The sequence below is a fragment of the Octopus bimaculoides genome, chromosome 16 (assembly GCF_046866305.1).
Source record: "Octopus bimaculoides isolate indiv1 chromosome 16, ASM4686630v1, whole genome shotgun sequence".
NCBI lineage: Eukaryota > Metazoa > Mollusca > Cephalopoda > Octopoda > Octopodidae > Octopus > Octopus bimaculoides.
Genome location: NC_142943.1, coordinates 39,622,170 through 39,643,119, shown reverse-complemented (window position 1 = coordinate 39,643,119; position 20,950 = coordinate 39,622,170). Strand labels below are relative to the sequence as shown.

At 36.7% G+C, this 20,950-nt stretch overlaps 1 protein-coding gene across 1 annotated transcript; it reads left to right on the top strand.

Annotated features, from left to right (window-relative positions):
* The first annotated feature begins 1,202 nt into the window (after window positions 1-1,202).
* LOC106883228 (V-type proton ATPase subunit F) lies at window positions 1,203-20,797 on the top strand. Its single transcript, XM_014934157.3, has 5 exons — window positions 1,203-1,764; window positions 13,638-13,719; window positions 14,846-14,928; window positions 18,628-18,750; window positions 20,217-20,797. The coding sequence occupies exons 1-5, from the start codon at window positions 1,717-1,719 to the stop codon at window positions 20,244-20,246; spliced, it is 366 nt and encodes a 121-aa protein (XP_014789643.1). The 5' UTR covers window positions 1,203-1,716; the 3' UTR covers window positions 20,247-20,797.
* Window positions 20,798-20,950: the final 153 nt, after the last annotated feature.

The following is a 20,950-nucleotide window of genomic DNA, read 5'->3' as shown; positions in this document are numbered from 1 at the left end:
TTCTAGTTGAGGGCCGATGTAATCGGCCCCAGTACTCAATTGCGCCACTCCTCTAAGATTTCAGGCCATGTGCCAAGAAAAAAAGCCAAGTAGGCAAGGGAAGTGAGAGAGTGCAGGGGAGCAAGGGAGTGAAAAAAATATGCGTTCCACGTTGGGAATGTGAAGAATAAAATAAGTTATTTACTGTTGGTTGCGATAGAAGGAAAATTAAAAGGGTAGAATGTTACGTGACAAAATATATACTGGTTAAAGGGAAATAACTTTTATTAGTCGGTTAAAAGCAATAAAAATGCGTCTAAATTTTAAAAGTTTGAAACTAATGCTAGGCGGATTGATATAATTAGTTTTGTAGAAAGAGATTGAAGGGGAGACCAAGTAATATAAATGAATTATACAAAAATAAAAGTATTTAGAGAAAAAGAGATGGAAAATGTTTGAAGATTTCAACAATCCCAAACAGAGTGACGTATGATGATTGTTGCCATTAATATTACTAGTATTACTCAAATTAGGCAGACAAATGCAGGATCGCAAATGTAAATAATGTAAACTTGATTCAATTGGGATACAGATATATGGCACTAAAACAAACTGAATTAATAATACCCTATAAATTGTAAGCATTCTAAAATAAGCCATAATTTTCTTGTACGCACACACTGAAAAATAAGAAACCGTATAATTTTACTTACTTAAATTACTTATATGTAAGTTCTATTCTGCTTCTATGAGACATAAAATGTTCGATAACCTCATCGTACAACGAAACACTTTATCATTAGTTTTGAAAACAAATTAAGATCAAAGTTATATGATGATATTGTAAGAAGAAGAAAATTATTGCAAAATCAATCAGTCTTAGTTTAAGAATTTTAAATTAATTTAAACGTACAACTTCTCGCCACGAAAACGAACATGCGACCGTGCTGTCAAAGCTGTCGCACATCCTTTGCTATTAATTTTTGGCCATTCTCCCAAAATATGTCTGGCACCATATTATGTGAGGTGTGCAGTGTTATTTCAGGACGCCCGCCATCAAATTTCAAGTAAGGGCATAAAAAAAGTTTTCCATTATGTTATGTAACTAAATTAATGAGTAAGGTTAATATCTATAAAGAATTTGCTATTTTCGATGGGTGTGCAGCGCACACCCGGAGTATACGCCCCTGTTCACAACCAACTCTACTCCGTTACTCAACTTTGAGCAGCCACACCTCGCAGTCATACACACTTCATCAGCCACATCTTTCTTTATGTTTTTATACGCTTTTTACACACATTAGTCAAGCTGCTCACCACTGAACAGCCCATATCCAGTCAACCACGAATTTCTTTGTCGCGTTAGATAGACACTCAAATATTTGTATTTTTTTTCTTTTTCTTATCAACCTGGCTATCTATCATAGGTTTTCTCGTCCTATTGGCATTCAGATAAACACTGGCGTATTTTAAGCGGAGAATAGCTTCTTAATGTTGTTTTTGAGCAGAGTAGCATCATCAACATATCACAAGCGCCATAGATTGAGCGAGATTCGAATACGGTTAAAGGTCTAGTTTAACCTGCCCAACCGGAACAGAGAGTAAAAAGATAAATGAAAAATGCAGACAGCATTAGTGACGTCAGCGGAAGTTGTACCACGAACGATAACTCCGACTAATTCATTTCTTCGTCTCGTGATTTTCAGAACATTTGAAGGTCCTCCTTAAATTAAAAGAATGTCTTCGGCAGCGAAAGGAAAACTTATGGCTGTAATTGGAGATGAGGTAACTAGTTTTTTGTAACCCATTCTGAAGTATTGTTCAGTGTTATCAATTTAGAATACAGGTGTTAGCTTACTTTGTATTTCATACTTACGTGTAAATAATTCCTTCAGTTTAACGTTACTTCGACCATAACATTCCGATAACGTCTGCTTTAACTAAAATATATTTGTTTTTCTCGAAGTTTATTTTTCTTTATTGCTCGTTGCTTATTTTATATCATAATTTCCATCCTGTGTTTATTTAATTTTGTGTGTCTTGATAAGCGAGAATTGCAAATAAAGCTCTCTTCAAGAAAATTAAATGTTACCTGTATAAGGTTTATCCTGCGAATTCATTGATTATTAAATTATAAATGGTCATTCCTGTTGATTAGAGAAAGAATTAGCTGAAGTGTTTGCCAGAGGGTCCGTCGCTACTTTGAAAATTAACGAAATACAAAAAACAATTTTATATTAGGTATGATTGTGTGTGTGTGTGTGTGTGTGTGTGTGTGTAAGAGTGTTGTCTATTACATATAACAACGTAAACATCCTTTGACTTTCGCTGAATTTTGTTCTACCTGAGGATACTATCCTATTCTATCTATTTTATTTCCAGTCTATTTTGCTGAATGTTATTCCTGCCCCAGGATAACAAGGTCAACCTTTGGCTATGTCAGAGTGACCTCCCTTTTTTATGGTTCTATTTTTCGTATTTCTTCCCTAATTTCACTTCTGACCAAACCGGATCAAATGACTAGTAAAAAGTTAAGGATGGTACCTAGCCAACGAGGGATCCTCTACATAAGCGCTCAAATTGCTAGAAATACTAGCCAAATCTAAAAATGTGTTATTTACAAAACAAAAATAAATAAAATGCTTAACTCTCTGCCTCTCTCTTATTCTCTATGCTAATATCTAACAACTACGACCATATAAATTGTTTATTGTTTTTACGCCCACACATACGTACATATATATATTTATATATTCATAACCATATTAAACCTATATGATACTACAGTGATGTAATTATACGGAGGCTCTAAGCCTCGTATCTATACGCTATATTTTCTAAATGATTAGCAAAAATCTATGGCTTCTATAAAGAGCGTCAACTATTTAACATCGTCTCTTTCCAAACTCAGAATTAATTTTATAAAACGGTCTGTTGCATTTTGGGAAAGATACTGTTAACAGGGAATAACGATTTTGAAAAGCTATTTTCGTACTTAAATCTAATGTTATTGGCGTTAAATGGGAGTGGAGTATGTAATATTTATAAAGATAATCAAAGAACGTAACATTGTAATACTTCATGTAAAATAAATATAACAAATGAAAAATCCTTCAAGAATCCATAAAAATTCCCGGATCACTACCAAAATTTTATCATCTGTTCTTTGTGTCATTACCAACTTTACCTGCAAGTTTCATCAAATACTGTTCGGAAGTTTTTTTTTTTTGTTATTTCGCACACAGACGGACAAACCTACGCCGATGAAAACACAACCTCCTTCCTTGGCGGAGGTAATAACGTGTCTATAGGCATAGCACATAAGAGGTGAACAAGCACTTAATTTTGGTAACCTTAACTTATCGCCGAATTACGTTAGCAAACCTCTCCTTGCGATACCCTAGACATAGTGTGCGTTTAAATAGTAAGAATGGAAATTTATTTTACATTATTGTCTTGTTTTTAATTATGTTGTGAAGGCGCGTGGTCTAGTGGTTAGAGAGTTCAACTCTCGCTCGCAAGCTCGTGGTCCCAGACTGATGGCATGTTATGTTCTTGAGCAAAACATTTCATTTCACGTTGCTTCTGTCTAACGAGCTGTATAAATGGGTAAGCCTGCAACGCACTTGCGTTCAATTTAAGGGCAATGCTATCCTTCTCACCTAGGCGGTGAGGTGGCATCATTTGAAAACTACAACAGTGCAAAGAAGCGCATTGTAACCAGTGGTATATAACAACATTCGATAGTCTGGATGATACAATGATCTTTAACTATGTCAGCACTGTGTGAATTTGGTACGTATATAACTTAGTAGTTTTTGTAGTTTTATATTTGTATAATTTGTTGAAAACTAAAAAGCTGTTTCCTTCCCCTACGGAAAAATATGAATAGCAGTATTTTTTCTGTTATAGATGTAACCTGTTGTTGGCACTCCGTCACATACGACGTCGAGGGTTCCAGTTGATCCGATCAACGGAACAGCCTGCTCGTGAAATTAACGTGCAAGTGGCTGAGCACTCCACAGACACGTATACCCTTAACGTAGTTCTCGGGGAGATTCAGCGTGACACAGTGTGACAAGGCTGACCCTTTGAATTACAGGCACAACAGAAACAGGAAGAGTGAGAGAAAGTTGTGGTGGAAGAGTACAGCAGGGTTCGCCACCATCCCCTGCCGGAGCCTTGTGGAGCTTTAGGTGTTTTTGCTCAATAAACACTCACAACGCCTGGTCTGGGAATCGAAACCGTGATCCTATGTCTGCGAGTCCGCTGCCCTAACCACTGAGCCATTGCGCATCCACAGATATAACCTTCATAACTCTACTAACAATAAACTACAATCTCGATAGGTCAATGAGTCCATTTAATTCTGTTGCACATTATATTATATATTACTCGATGTAGTTCTGTCTCTTTCCTCAACTATCCTTCACTCTCTGTTCTCTTACTTTCGAACCGTTTTGATGTTTATTAACTATTGTTTTGTTCTCTAGAACGTTTTATACAATTACTACAATATAACCATGAAATTATTATTGGTATTCAACAAAACAAAGAGAACTGAATTTATCCAGCTGTTTGCTCATATTTCTAATGCATATCTCAATATAATGGTGTCCTTTGGCTATATTCAATCTACTCCCCTCTTTCTTAAACTTACCCATATTTCTGCCTCCATTTCATTATCTAGAATCAAGCCTTCAGATATTTTTATAATTGAGTAGTAGTAGTAGTAGTAGTAGTAGTAGTAGTAGTAGTAACAATGTATATTGACCCCAGAAACCTTTGAACCGATGTCAATAAGGACTAATCTAGTTTCAAGACATATCTAGTGCAGAGTTACTTTGTTATATCCATTCTTTTTATAATATTAGAAATAGTTTCAAGGCAGTGGATTGACAGAATTGTTAACCTGTCGGATGAAATGCTTCGGCAACATTTTGTCCAGCTCTTTACCCTCTGAGTTCAAATTCCACTGCAACCAACATTGCCTTTCATCCTTTTAGGGTTGATAAAATAAGTCAAGTACTGGGGGTCATCGTAACTGACTAGACACCCCCCCTCTCCTCAAAATTGTGCTGGCCTTGTACCAAAATTTGAAAGAATTATTAAACATAATTCCTTCTCTCTTCATGTGTGTGTGAGAGAGTTCAGTTCTGCAACCAGCTCCAAATTGGCTAACACTACATTGCTCTACATGTGCGCACCTGTGTCTCTCTTTATCTCCCTCACTCTGGTTCTTGAACAAAGATTAAAAATATTCACCTTAACAGCAGCAGTATGATTTATATGTAGGAAGGTGGGCCAACTGTGTGGTTAAGTTATAACCAGTTACAGGCTGGATCCCACTGAACAGCTCCTTTGGTAAGTGTCTTTAAAGAAGTGCATGAAACTTGGTAAACCAAAACTTGTTTGAATTGATAGCCTTAATTCATTGCCAGATTTAACACAACCTTCTGGCACTTGGTGAGAGTGCTTTTAATTCAGTTTACTCTGTTGCAACATATTTGGGGCAGGTGTCTGCTTTGAGAGTAATTTCTTCTCATCAATCAGCATCCCTGTGAATGAGACAGGAGTCTCTGACTGGTCTTCCCCGACTAATTAAGCTATAAAAAAAAAGTAATTAAGCTATAAAAAAAAAGTAGTCACTCTGTGAATCAGTTGTAGTTGTTTCACTTAGTTTATGAACCCTTTGCTTAGCTGAAAAAACATCTAAGACATTATAGGCACTGGTGTAGCTGTGTGGTAAGAAGTTTGCTTCCAAGCCACATGATTCTGAGTTAAATCCCACTGTGTGACACCTTGGGCAAGTGTCTTCTACTATAACCTCAAGCCGACCAAAGTTCTGTGAGTAGATTTGGTTGACAGGAACTGAAACAAGCCCGTCTCTCTCTCTCTATCTCTCTCTCTCTCTCTCTCTCTCTATCTCTCTCTCTCTATCTCTCTCTCTATCTCTCTCTCTCTTTATATATATATATATATATAGCTTGCTTACCAACCACATGCTTCCGGGTTCAGTCCCACTGCGTGGCATCTTCTACTATAACCTTGGGCCGACCAAAGCCTTGTGAGTGGATTTGGTAGACGGAAACTGAAAGACGCCCCTCGTATATATGTATGTATGTATATATATATATATATATGTGTGTGTGTTTGTGTTTGTCCCCCCAACATTGCTTGACAACCGATGCTGGTGTGTTTACGTCTCCGTAACCTAGCGGTTCGGCAAAAGAGACCAATAGAATAAGTACTAGGCTTCCAAAGTATAAGTCCTGGGGTCGATTTGCTCCACTAAAGGCGGTACTCCAGCATGGCCACAGTCAGAAAACTGAAACAAGTAAAAGAGTATATATATATATAGTTGGTTGCGTTAGAAGTTAAAATAATCATCTAAGGGATAGAAGTATCCATTACACTACCAGTATATTACCTATATTTAACCATGGGCATACATATGCAAACCTATTCATAAGTTATAGGTAAAGACAAGGATAAACATGGGTTTATCAAGAATTAAAATTTAAAGAAAACAGAAAATGGAGAAATATTGATGAACAACAGTCGACTTACATCAATTATTTATTAATTCAAAGCAAAAACACTGCTTCTAATGTTGTATGGTGTTGCCATTGATATGCAAAAATATTGATCATATTTGGTAATAAAACAGATCTGAAACAAGGAGCTTCATCAGAGTGAAGAATAAAGTTTTATTACCAAATATGATTAATATTTTTGCCTATTAATAGCAATACCATACTACATTGGAAGCAGAAACAGCTGTTAGATGGGATGCAGTCTATTTGCATTGAATTAATAAATAATAACTAATGGAAGTCAATTGTTGTTCATCAGTACTTCTCCATTTTCTGTTCTCTTTATTTATCAGCAAGTGTAATGGTCGATTTTTTAGAAAACAGTTTTAGACAGTATCTTTTAAAATTGTACCTCTCGCAATGTTTTAAGAATGTCACAATGTGTAATTTATACAATTTTCATTCCGATTCTGATTGGTCATAATCTTCTGCTATACTCACACCCATGCTCATCCCATCTAAAGATCACATTAAACATGTCTTACTCTCTGAGTTTCATAAAGGTGTCAATGCAAGCACTGCAGTTCAAGTTTCTTCAGAGAGTTCATGGGGATGATGTAGCGAGTGAAAAACGTTGCAGGAGATGGTTTTCTGGCTTCAGAAGTGGGGATTTGAGTTTGGAAGGCGAGCCAAAAGAAGGTCGTTCAAAACAACTTGATTCCAAAGTGTTGGAAGCTGTTGTCACAGAAAATTCAACCACTACTTGTAGAGAACTTGCAGGACAGTTTAACGTAGCCCATACAACTGTTCTACGCCAACTGAAAAGGATCGGAAAGGTTTCAGTGGTTCGAAAATGGGTCCTGCACAAACTGTCCCCAGAGAATCTACAACAGTGTATTGTTTGTTGTCAGTCATTCCTTTCACAACACCTTAAGGGACCATTTTTGGAAGATTTGTTACAGGTGATGAACAGCCATGCTACATGGCAGTGAAACATGGGCTGTGACTGCTGAGGACATGCGTAAGCTCGCAAGGAATGAAGCCAGTATGCTCCGCTGGATGTGTAATGTAAATGTGCATACCCATCAGAGTGTAAGTATCTTGAGAGAAAAGCTGAACATAAGAAGCGTCAGTAGTGGTGTGCAAGAGAGACGATTGCGCTGGTTTGGACATGTCGTGAGAATGAATGAGGATAGCTGCGTGAAAAAGTGCCACTCCCTAACAGTTGAGGGAACCCGTGTAAGAGGTAGGCCCAAGAAGACCTGGGCTGAGGTGGTGAGGCAAGACCTTCGAACATTGGGCCTCACCGAGGCGATGACTACTGACCGAGACCTTTGGAAATGTGCTGTGCGTGAGAAGACCCGGCAAGCCAAGTGAGATCGTTGCCAGTGCCCCTGGACTGGCTCTTGTGCGGGTGGCACATGAGATGTACCATCCTGAGCGTGACCATTGCCAGTACCGCCTGACTGGCCTTGTAGGGTTTTCGAGCGAGATCGTTGCCAGTGCCCCTGGACTGGCTCTTGTGCGGGTGGCACATAAAAGACACCATTTCGAGCGTGGCCATTTTCATGCGGGTGACACGTAAAAGCACCCACTACACTCTCTGAGTGGTTAGCGTTAGGAAGGGCATCCAGCTGTAGAAACTCTGCCAAATTAGATTGGAGCCTGGTGTAGCCATCCGGTTGCACCAGTCCTCAGTCAAATCGTCCAATCCATGCTAGCATGGAAAGCGGACGTTAAACGATGATGATGATGAGAAGTGGATCCTTTACTATAACGTTAAACACTGCCATTTGCGGATCAGTCGAGGAGGAAGATCTGTTCAACAACCAAGAGGAGGACTTCATCCAAGGAAGATCATGTTGAGTGTATGGTGGGATACTGAAGGAATTGTCCATTACGAACTGTTAGACAACAATCAAAGAATTACTGCTAATCTGTACTGTGATCGACTTTGTTTGAAAGCAGCTTTGAACAGAAAGTGGCCCTGCTTTGTCAACAGAAAGAGCGTCATCTTCCACCATGATAACACTCGTCCTCACACAGTTCAACTGATCAAAGATCTCTTGGAAGAGCTTGGTTGGGAAATATTGCTTCATCCTCCATATTTTCCTGACCTTGCTCCTTCTGATTATCACTTGTTTCAGGGACTATAGACCCATTTGAATGGGCTTAGGTTGACATCAAGGGAAGAGGTTGAAAATAAGTCGGATTCATATTTCGCATCAAAACCTAAACAATTTTACAAGCATGGCATTTATAAGCTTGTTGACAGATAGAATGAAGTTCTAGAAACCAACAGAAATTACATTAACGAATAAATAGTGTCTTAATGATGGGCTTTTTTATTTTTAATAGAGACCTTAAAATCAACCATTACTTTTGCACCAACCTGATTATATATATATATATATATATATATATATATATATATATATATATATATATATATATATATATATATATATATAGAGAGAGAGAGATTCAGGTGAATATGCTACTTAATGTTTAGGCACCAGAATTAAGTATGGTATTATCCATACAGTTTCAAAATAAGGTGATTAAAATCAAAATAAGCAACAAGGATATCCAAAGTTAATGCAGTACGGTCGTTTCATGTGACTCCATTTAATTAAGCAATGTGAACATTACATCAAATATAAAATGTAGAGCAATCTTCAGCTGCACAAAGATATAGAAATTTAATGACATTACATTTCAACAGAAGGACATATTTTTATGATTAAATCTAAACTCTCCAAGTAGGAAGGAGGAATACAAAAACCACTTTGACTTAGACCATACAGACTAGTAAATAATTCTAAGCAGATTTTTAACTGTCACTGATTTTTTTTTTTTTTTTTTTTTGGTTCCGATTTATGGACTATCTTATCAGACCTAGAGATCCAAAGCCTAAGAGGACACTGGTATTTTCTTTTTAGAGTCAGGGGTAAACAGTATAGACAGTAAGCATGGATGATATAGTTATTATAAAAATTTCTTAGGGTTTGGTGACAAACTACTATGGGGGGGGGGGTCCCTACTAGCAGACCAGTTTATAATGGAACAGGGGAAGTCTTACCATAAGGCACCTAGGTCAAAAGTATATAAAAAATAAAGTTGCTGTATTGTATACAGATACAGTAAATGGTTATTCATAGTTTTCATTAATCAGAATAATGTATCAGTATTGTTTTACATATGCTAAGTTTGAAATAATTGAGATACCAATATTGTTTAATTAATATGTGAATAAATAAAGGCTAATTATGAATTAATGAAATAAAATGAAATAGTGTATAATTATGTAAATAATCAATTAAGGCAGTATACAAAAACAATGAAGTGGCATTAATTTAAAATGGTATGGTAAAGTACATTTAGACTTACTACACCAATATAAAGGACCCATAGATAAGATGTGAAATTAAAATTTATATATATCAAAATTTTAAAATTAAACTTGTATATCTATCATTAAAAGGACACATAATAAATCAATTTATGTATCACAGGGATAAACCATGATCATCATCATATATATATATATATATATAGGCGCAGGAGTGGCTGTGTGGTAAGTAGCTTGCTTACCAACCACATGGATCCAAGTTCAGTCCCACTGTGTGGCACCTTGGGCAAGTGTCTTCTACTATAGCCTCGGGCTGACCAAAGCCTTGTGAGTGGATTTGGTAGATGGAAACTGAAAGAAGTCCGTCGTATATATGTATATATATATATATATATATATATATATATATATATATATATATACATATATATATGTATGTGTGTATATATGTTGTGTATCTGTGTTTGTCCCCCCAACATCGCTTGACAACCAATGCTGGTGTGTTTAGGTCCCTGTAACTTAGCGGTTCGGCAAAAAGAGACCGATAGAACTAGGCTTACAAAGAATAAGTCCTGGGGTCGATTTGATTCGACTAAAGGCGGTGTTCCAGCATGGCCACAATCAAATGACTGAAACAAGTAAAAGAATATATATATATATATATATATATATATATATATATATATATATATATAAATGAAATATTTAAACACTGAGATTTGAAGTTAGATGTCACTACTGTTCATATCATCTGTGGATAAATTCAAAATTTGATGATATCACCAGTAGTAGCATGGGTGGAACGCAGTTATGATAGCTTTAAGGAGCTATGAAATATAAATTTATATATTTATATATATATATATATATATATATATATATATATATATAAACAATATATGAGTATATGCATATATATGTACATGTATGTACATACCTTCATGTACACATAGATACATAACTGGGTACATGACGTGGCAAAAGAACATGGACAAAATGATAAACAAGGTACAACAAACAAGCAAGCCACATAGAAACATCTCCTTCATCAGCTGCCACCATTAAAACACCGGCGTTTCAAAGATTAGGGTTGGCCAAAAGTCACCTGACAGTAAATCAAAACCATTTAATTCCAAAATAAAAACAAAAAATTATTTATGAGACTTTGCTAATAGACAAATGTTGAAAACAAAATGTGGTTTTAACTCACAGCATTCAATTATTAAACATTCATAATTAAAATTGAATATTAAGTATTTATGGTATTTTGATTTACTGTCGGGTGACTTTTGGCCAACCCTGTATTATGTGTGTATGTATATATATATATATATATATAATGAGAGAGAGCGAGTATATATATATATATATAATGAGAGAGAGCGAGTATATATATATATATATATATATATAATGAGAGAGAGAGAGAGTCTTGAGAGTTGTAAATGCTATTACTTGCTTTCAGACAATTAACCTTGATGTCACCTATCTAAACTAAAGTTGTTGATTGTTGCAACAAGATAGTAGAAAATCTAAGGGTGGATAGATACTGTGATTATCTAATAGAAATCCTTATCTAATGAAAAGGATAAGTTCACTCCCAATTAAAGAAACACTTGAACCCTTAAAAGTTGCTGACAAATGCAACACAAGTATCTCCTACATGTATATATTACTAACCCATTATAGACAGTGGTACACTAATCACATACCTGTATACTCTAGACCAAGGGTCCCTAACCAACAATTCATGTACCAATACCGGGTCATGTACTGTTTGGTACAGAACCACACAGAAAGAATAAAATTTAAAACTTTTATTTCCGTTTTATTGACAACTGCTGTCTGTAGAGTGTTTTTGCATTATGTATATGTATTAAATATGTAATATATATGCATTATGTATGTAATGATAAAATTATATATTATGCACTTTATTGTATTTTATGACCATGACCTCCCAGTCTGTGGAAAAATTTTCTTGCATGAAACTATTCTGTGATGAGAAAAAAATTGAAGACTGCTCTTCTAGATAACACCTAATTTTAAAATACTCCACCATTTGATTAATTTATAGCAACCCATTTTTGTCAGTCTCTTTCATTATTATTACAACATTTTTTGTATTTGAACTCTTTTGAAGCAGCTACTTCTCTTTCACACTCTCTCACCTTCCTAAATTGTGTTAAACAAGTCTTCACTTTCCTAATATAGTACATCATCATCATCATCATCGTTTAACGTCCGCTTTCCATGCTAGCATGGGTTGGACGATTTGACTGAGGACTGGTGAAACCGGATGGCAACACCAGGCTCCAGTCTGATTTGGCAGAGTTTCTACAGCTGGATGCCCTTCCTAACGCCAACCACTCAGAGAGTGTAGTGGGTGCTTTTACGTGTCACCCGCACGAAAACGGCCACGCTCGAAATGGTGTCTTTCATGTGCCACCCGCACAAGCCAGTCCAGGGGCACTGGCAACGATCTCGCTCGAAAATCCTACAGGAGCCAGTCAGGCGGCACTGGCAACGGCCACGCTCAAAATGGTGCATCTCATGTGCCACCCGCACAAGAACCAGTCCAGGGGCACTGGCAACGATCTTACTTGGCTTGCCGGGTCTTCTCACGCACAGCCCATTTCCAAAGGTCTCGGTCCGTAGTCATCGCCTCGGTGAGGCCCAATGTACGAAGGTCTTGCCTCACCACCTCAGCCCAGGTCTTCCTGGGCCTACCTCTTCCACGGGTTCCCTCAACTGTTAGGGTGTGGCACTTTTTCACGCAGCTATCCTCCTCCATTCTCACCACATGTCCATACCAGCGCAATCGTCTCTCTTGCACGCCACAACTGATGCTTCTAATGTTCAGCTTTTCTCTCAAGATACTTACACTCTGACGGGTATTCACATTGACATTACACATCCAACGGAGCATACTGGCTTCATTCCTTGCGAGCTTACGTATGTCCTCAGCAGTTACAGCCCATGTTTCACTGCCATGTAGCATGGTTGTTCGTACGCATGCGTCATACAGTCTGCCTTTTACTCTGAGTGAGAGTCCCTTTGTCGCCAGCAGGGGTAAGAGCTCTCTAAACTTTGCCCAGGCTATTCTTATTCTAGCAGCTACACTTTCAGCGCACCCACCCCCACTACTAACTTGGTCGCCCAGATAGCGGAAGCTATCGACTACCTCTAGTTTTTCACCCTGGAATGAGATAGAAGTTGTTTCCTGTTTGTTTGCAGTCTTTATTGCACCTGAACATCTGCCACAAACAAAAACTAACTTGCTAGTTAACCTCATCTCTAGAAATTCTTCCTTAACTTTGTATTGCTTCTATCACCATCAATCCTTTCAGTTATGCTCAGTTATACCTATCTCTATCTTGAAGGGCCTTCAAAAACTGAAGATGTGCTTAATACTTACAAAGGGTGCTGAAAAGTTCTTGGCTTTAAGAGTATCGTGAAAGGCTTGGTTGGATACCCAACCTTGCAAGTTCTTTTACAGGACTTCGGAAAACTGAAGGGCCACTGCTACAGGTGTGTGAATCTGAAAGAGGAATATGTTGAGTATGTATTTTCTTTGACCCAAAGCCAGGAACTTTTCAGTACCCCTTCATAATACTTTAGGAATGTTATATTTTGGAAATAATTCTTTACAAACTGGTAGGAAAAACTTATATGAATTAAAGGAGTATTATTTCATTATATCATTTGATCCCTATTCTATATTTTGAAATTAATCAATTTTAATATTTCAAAAATTTACACTTTGACAGGATACCTGTGTTGGCTTCCTCCTTGGTGGAATTGGTGAACTCAACAAGAATAGACAACAGAACTTTCTGGTTGTTAATAAAAGTAACTACTATGTTTTTTACATTTCAATTTCAAGACCAAAATAATATAATTACTGTTAATTATCTGGTTAGTGATTCCTTATGACTATGATGATTAATAATTTCTCTCTGAGCTGCACAGTATACAGGCGTACTTCAACTTAGATTATTCAATTAACATCTTTTTCAGTGTTATATCATTTTAAAGAAATGAATAGAGGAAACTAAACCTCAGCTTCAATTGATTTTATTCAACTTTATGACGGTCTCAGCAAGCATGTCTAACAGCATAACAATTTTTTAAAAAGATAACCACCTAAAAACCAATACTAAAGTATTAAAAAAAATGAAATACAGGTGAAAATATACATAAACCATTTATTAAAAAGGTATAAGCTAATAAATCTTACTTTTCATGGTATGTCATTTCCCAAATTTTCAACATAAGCTGATGATATTCTAATTCTATATAATGTGTAACTACTATTGTTTCTTGCCATTCCAAATGTAATTGCCATCAAGTCATATCAATTCTATATTGGTTAAGCACCCAGTGTCTGTTACATATTTTATCAATTTCAACCATGAAACATTTTTCTATGTAATATCTTATGTTGTTTTTAAGTTGGTGAGCTGGCAGAATCATCAGCATGCCAGGCAAAATGCTTAGCAGCATTTTGTCAGTATTCACATCTTAGTTCAAATGTCGCTGGGATTGACTCTGCCTTTCATCCTTTCAGGATCAATAAAACAAGTACCAGTCAAGCACTGGAGTCAATGTAATTAACTTAGCCCCTTCCCTGAAATTGCAGGCCTTGTGCCAAAATTTGAAACCAATATTTTATGTAGTTGTATAATGAGTGTCATAGAACAATAGATTAGCTAATAACAAGTTGAGACTCACACAGTTTCAGTCCTTGATGTAACCGCTTCTCTCATTTGAGAGAACCTTTAATGTCACATTTCTCATTTACTAAAAAAACAGAAAATAAACTTTGTGCTTTGTAAAGAAACCAATTTTCAATTAAGTCTTGTAATGTTTGTTTTTGTATGTCCCTGTGGCAAATAAAACATTCTTAGAGTTGTAATTTCGGAACTATTTTGAAATGTCTTATAAAATTACCATTTCATTTTTTTCTTTTTTATAGACACCAGTATCAGTGAAATAGAAGAGTTTTTCCGTGCATTATTATTGCGTGCAGACATAGCAATTATTCTGATAAACCAAAATGTAAGTGGATTCTTACCTTTCTTTCTTTACCTCTTATGCTTGATAAAACTGTCTAACATACGGATTACTTTATTCTCAACAAAGGAAATCTGATATTTCAAATGAATTTTATTTTTAATGGATTAGTTGAAAGAAGGTTTGTATTTATAGCCTTTTTAACACTCCTAGAAGGAAATGAGAAAGTTATCCTAAGACCAGGGGCCTTGCCCAAATATTTGCAATAGTGTGAACACTGCTAAAGGGACCCATGAATTAAGTGGTAGTGGTAAATGAGGTAAGGGATTAACTTCATCAGTCAAGAAGCTACACAGTCATCCACATATATATATTCTGATGCTGGAAACATGTTTCATTCATCATCCTTAAAGACCCTTATTCAGGAACCTTTTGACCAGGATGGGCTACTTGACCTGAAGAATATTCTAACTGGACACCACCTGAAGGTCATGCACTGTTTATTTTGATATGAGGTCACCGTGTTGCACACATATGGTTGTGATGCATGTGCCTGGTGTACCCTTATCAAACAGATAGTCATGATGGCATGCATTGCCCTCTCAATAATAATAATAATAATATCACAAAACTAGCAATTTTGACGTGATGAAATTAGTTGATACCATTGACCAGTATTTGACAGGTACTTTGTTTTATTGACCCTGGAGGGATGGAAGGCAAGAGGTTGACTCCAATGGAATTTGAACTCAGACTGTAAAGTTAGGACTACCACTAAGCATTTCATCTGATGCTCAATCGATTCTTCCAGCTTGTCACCTTAATAATAAGAATTTCAAAGTTTGGCACAGGCCCTGCAGTTTTGAAGGGAGGGGAGGGGAAGCCGTTTACATTGACACTTCTCTTCTCCCATCTCTTCCCCACTACTCAACTGGTACTTACTTTATCAACCCCAAAAGGATGAAAAGCAAAGTCAACTTTGGTAGAATTTGAACTCAGAGTGTAATGACTGATGAAATGCCACTAAGCATTTTGTCTGGTGTGCTAACAATTCTGCCACTTTGCCACCTTAATAATTGTTTGTTTATAGTTTCAGCTTAGAGCTGCGGCCATGCTGATGCACCGCCGTGTAAGAGTACACCAACACATTGCAACCTCTGGTTTCAAGTGTGGAAGCAAGGATTAGAATTGAAGGGGTCTTTAGAGTCAACCTAGCTAAAACCAAAGTCCTAATAGGTAGGAAGGCAGACAAACCACAAATCCCTTCAGGTAGATGGCCCTACTCGATCTGTAGAAAAGGCATAGGTAGAAACTCCATAAGATGTACCCAGTGTAAGCTATGGACACATAAGAGGTGCAGCAATATCAAAGGAAGGCTAACTGGGAAGATAGTTTTTGAATGTGGCAAATGCTCAGGTGCTATAAACACTGAAAATGTGCAGAAAACAGCTTCTGTTACATTCCAGGTAGACAAACTACAAGTAGTTGATAGCTTCTGTTACCTAGCAGACCAAGTCAGTAGCGGGGGTGGATGCTCTGAAAGTGTAGCTGCTAGAATAAGAATAGCCTGGGCAAAGTTTAGAGAGCTCCTACCTCTGCTGGGGACAAAGGGCCTCTCGCTCAGAGTAAAAGGTAGACTGTATGACGCATGTGTACGAACAGCTATGTTACATGGCAGTGAAACATGGGCCGTGACTGCTAAGGACATGTAAGCGCCCTGAGAAAAAAGTTGGACTTAAGAAGTGTCGCACTCTAGCAGTAGAGCGAACCTGTGGAAGAGGTACACCCAGGAAGATCTAGGATGAGGTGGTGATGCACGACCTTTGAATATTGGTCCTCACCGAGGAATTGACAAGATATACTGTGCTTGAGAAGACCCGGCAAACCAAGTGTGACCTTAACTGTGGCCTATGCCAGTGCAGCAATAAACTGTGCTTGTGAAGACCTGTTGAGGCAAGTGAAATTGTTGTCGTGGCCGATGACAGTACCGCCTGATTAGCACCCGTACCAGTTGCACGTCAAAAGCACTATTCAAGCATGATCATTTCCTGACTGGCTCCCATATTGGTGGCACATACAAAGCACCATCCAAACGTGGTCGATGCCAGTACCGCCTGACTGACGCTCGTGCCGGTGGCATGTAAAAAGCACCCACCACACTCTCTGAGTGGTTGGCGTTAGGAAGGGTATCCAGCTGTAGAAACTTTGCCAGATTGGATTGGAGCCTGGTACAGCCTTCTGGCTTGCCAGCCCTCATCAAACCGTCCAACCCATGCCAGCATGGAAAGTGGACGTTAAATAACGATGATGAGGAAAAAAGATTTTTTAAAATTTTTCGAAATTTTTTTTTAAATCACAGTTTAAAATATGGACAGTCTGAATGTTTGCCTTAAACCCCAGCAATAGACCATTATGGGGAGAAAGATATTGAAAAACATCAACACATCACACTGACATACAAACAAAGAGGGTATGAGATGTGCTAAAAAATAACACGTAAATAGCCCTTAAATCAAGTGCCATAAATTTTAATTTTTGGTGGATTTTTGCATATTTATATGAAATCCCATGTGTGGAACATGAATTTGCAAACATTTTCTAACAATTCCAAAAAATAAATTCTGCTGTTTTCTGGGCAAGATTCATTTCCAATTGCATACTTTATGATAAAACAATTAACAAAATGTTGTACATCCAGTTATTATGTTGTTGGAGTGGCATTTTGTAAATTTGGAAGCATTAGGACAAGTAATTTTGCAAGCCCGATATTTCTAATTTTCAGTTCAAACGATGAAAGAAACAATGATGTTACTGAGCCATAATTTGCACTTAAAGCCATTAACCGCAAAATTAAATTTCATTGTTATTCTAGGAATGATGTTAAATATCTACCAATAAATAGAATTGGTATTTTCTGCAAGTCATGCTGTCTCAATAAACCTGATATATCGCAACAGAAAATAGTTTCAAACGACATTCCTCAAAAGAAGCTTGCTATATAAAATTATTACTTGCTACAGTCAAAAGTAATGATATTTTATGTGGATATATCTGCTTCCTGCAGGCGTGACTGTGTGGGAAAAAAGTTTGCTTCTCAACCATGTTTCTGGGTTCAGTTCTACTGCATGGCAGTGGTTTTGGTGGAAGGAAACTGAAAAGAAGCCTGTTGTATATATGTGTGTGTGCATGTCTTCATGTCTGAGTTTGTCTCCCCACTACCTCTTGACAAGCAGTGTTAGTGTGTTTACATCTCAGTAAGTTAGTGGGTTTGCAAAAGAGACCATTAAAGTAAGTACCAGGCTTAAAAAAAAAGTTCTGAAGTCGATTCATTTGACTAGATTTCTTCAAGTTATTGCCCCAGCATGGCCGCAAAAAATGACTGAAATAAATTAAAGATAAAGAGATTAAATAAATCATTTTGTTCCACCAATATGATAACCCTAACCACCTTCACTCGGTCGGTTTTGGATTAGTGAACTATGGCTTGTGCTATTCCTCAAGGTAAATTTTTTAAAATTTCACTCTTCTTTCTCCAAGATGCTATAAATGATTTCCTTTTACCATTGAAAAGTTTAGTAGGTACACATAATTTTGTCCCCTTCAATACACTTCTCCATCCTTTCCAACTTGAAAAAAAGTAACTGGAGTATAAAATGCGGAAAAACATGTTGCATTTTTTGGTCATTTAATTACCTAAAGCAAAAGCATAATTAGTTGTGTTTATTTATTTTTTTTTTGGTACAGATTGCTGAATTAATCCGTCATGCTATTGATTCGCACACTTTACCAATCCCTGCTGTCCTAGAAATTCCAAGTAAAGATCACCCCTATGACCCTAGTAAAGATTCTATTCTTAGAAGAGCCAAGGTAAGAGCCTGTTTTTTTTTTTAAGTCTGCAATAGTTTTATTGCATAGACACATATATTATTATTTTTCTCTTTTTTTCAATTTAATACATTTAAACAAGGGGAAAGGTGTAGGGCATAAGGTCAAGAATATGTGACTTAAGTCTTCAATTGATCTGTCTCCAAAATTTTTGTGTGTCTTTGTTTTTAGATCAGGTATAGACAACCTTTCTTGAGAACTGGACCCTATGAAACATGGCTCATCAGGTGAGCCACACTGCTAAAAAAAAAAATTAAAATGTAATTTTTTGTTGGCATGCCATTCAGACAGTCTCATGGCCCATATGCGGTTTACAGGTCGGAGTTTGTGCGTGACTGATTTAGACTGTATCGATCAGTAGCTGCCGGGGTTTAGCCAAAGTATTTGATCCATAACAAGTTTTGTGCATGAGAAGATACGATCTCAGCACTTGTAATCTGTAAAACAATTTTTCAGCTAACAGCTTTATGACAAACTGTATCAATAAGGATATTCCTGATTACTTGAATAACTGAGTGAAATAGTTTTATCAGTCTGTACATCTTTATAAATTTCCTTTTTCGCCATTCAATTTGCCTGCATAGCAAGCCTTCAAGATCACTTTTACAATGGATACAAGTTCAATCCCTGATGTAGGTATTTATGTTCTTAGCAAGATAGACTGTATATCTTTTGATAAGAACAGGATTTGGATGATTGTATCTTCTTCCATTACTGCATTATCATTGACAAAGAGGCTTACCTCTCAAAGAAGATACTGCAAAGCAATTGAATGCTGTAAACTGGCTATGCAGTGGCATTTGTAAGAGATTCATTATTTGACAATACTGTGTTTCATTCTTCCTACTGTAGACTGGCAGCCTATCTATGGAGAAATTGTTCTTTCATCTAATAAACACCAGGTTAGTGGACAGTAGGGATTCTAAGAGGCAGCAGACATACCTGTTTAACTGCTGCTTTCACTGTCATACATAATCTACTTTGTATTAAAACATAATAGAATATATATGGCACTTCATTGTTTACGACAGTGAGGGTTCCAGTTGATCCGATCAACAGAGCAGCCTGCTTGTGAAATTAACATGCAAGTGGCTGAGCACTCCACAGACAGATGTACTCTTATCATAGTTCTCAGAGAGATTCAGTGTGACACAGTGTATGACAAGGCTGGCCCTTTGAAATATAGGTTCTACTCATCTTTACCAGCTAAGTGGATTGGAGCAACATGAAATAAAGTGTATTGCTCAAGGACACAACACGTTGCCGGGAATTGAACTCGTGACCTTATGATTGTGAGCCAAATACCTTAACCACTACACCACACTAGGATTTAGAAGTCTTGTCATTTCAGACAAGTAGTAAATTATAAGATATTGCTCTAATACCTTATTCCTTTTCTTCATTTTACATTTAATTTCTTCCTTTTTTTTTTTTCTTTTTTTTTCCAGGGTATGTTTTCTGCTGAAGAATTCCGATGATACCAATAATTTTGATCTTGTTACCTTGAGCTACTGTGGTGCTTTACATTCAAAGGGTTATATTTCCTTCACTATGGCATCCTTTAAAGTTCTACATTCCTGAAAGATTGGCTATGAAGATTTGATATTGAAATTTCATTCCTTAGATTAGTTACTGGTGTCACCATTGGATACGTTGAAGGAATAATAATAATTATGACATTAATCAAGATGAAAGATAAATATCAAATTGTTGGTTTATTGTTCATCACAAATTGAATATTTTCTTGTTTATGTTATTTCTTTTTTGAGTCATTTTTTGTTTTTCTTTTTGAGGTATTTTTATAATTTGTTATTTTTTCCTGAAAATAAAACACAACTTTGCCACTCCTAGATGAGATATAGACTTATCAAAGTAATGTCAATGTTTTGTTTGTATTTCTCTGTTTGTGTACATAGACCTGTAACAGTATTGGTCTGAATCAAATAGATATTCAGACTGTTTTGTACTTTGGTGCAGTAACTGCACTATATAGTGTTGTGAAGATTTAATAAATATTGGAGAAAAATAAGTTTAATTCTTTGATTATTTTACATTGAATAAGAGCAGTGGCTTGGCAGAATCATAAGAGTGTCAACAAAAATGACTCCTACTGTTTCTTTCAGGGTCAATAAAATTATAATAGCAGTCAAGTGCAGGGGTTGGTGCAATCAACTAGCACCCT

What these genes read in the sequence shown, in the direction of transcription:
- LOC106883228 (XM_014934157.3), top strand. Translation starts at nt 1,717, where the DNA reads ATGTCTTCGGCAGCGAAAGGAAAACTTATGGCTGTAATTGGAGATGAG. An exon ending in TGGCTGTAATTGGAGATGAG is followed by an intron (nt 1,765 to 13,637) that starts GTAACTAGTTTT and finishes ACACTTTGACAG; the next exon opens with GATACCTGTGTTGGCTTCCT. An exon ending in CTTTCTGGTTGTTAATAAAA is followed by an intron (nt 13,720 to 14,845) that starts GTAACTACTATG and finishes TCTTTTTTATAG; the next exon opens with ACACCAGTATCAGTGAAATA.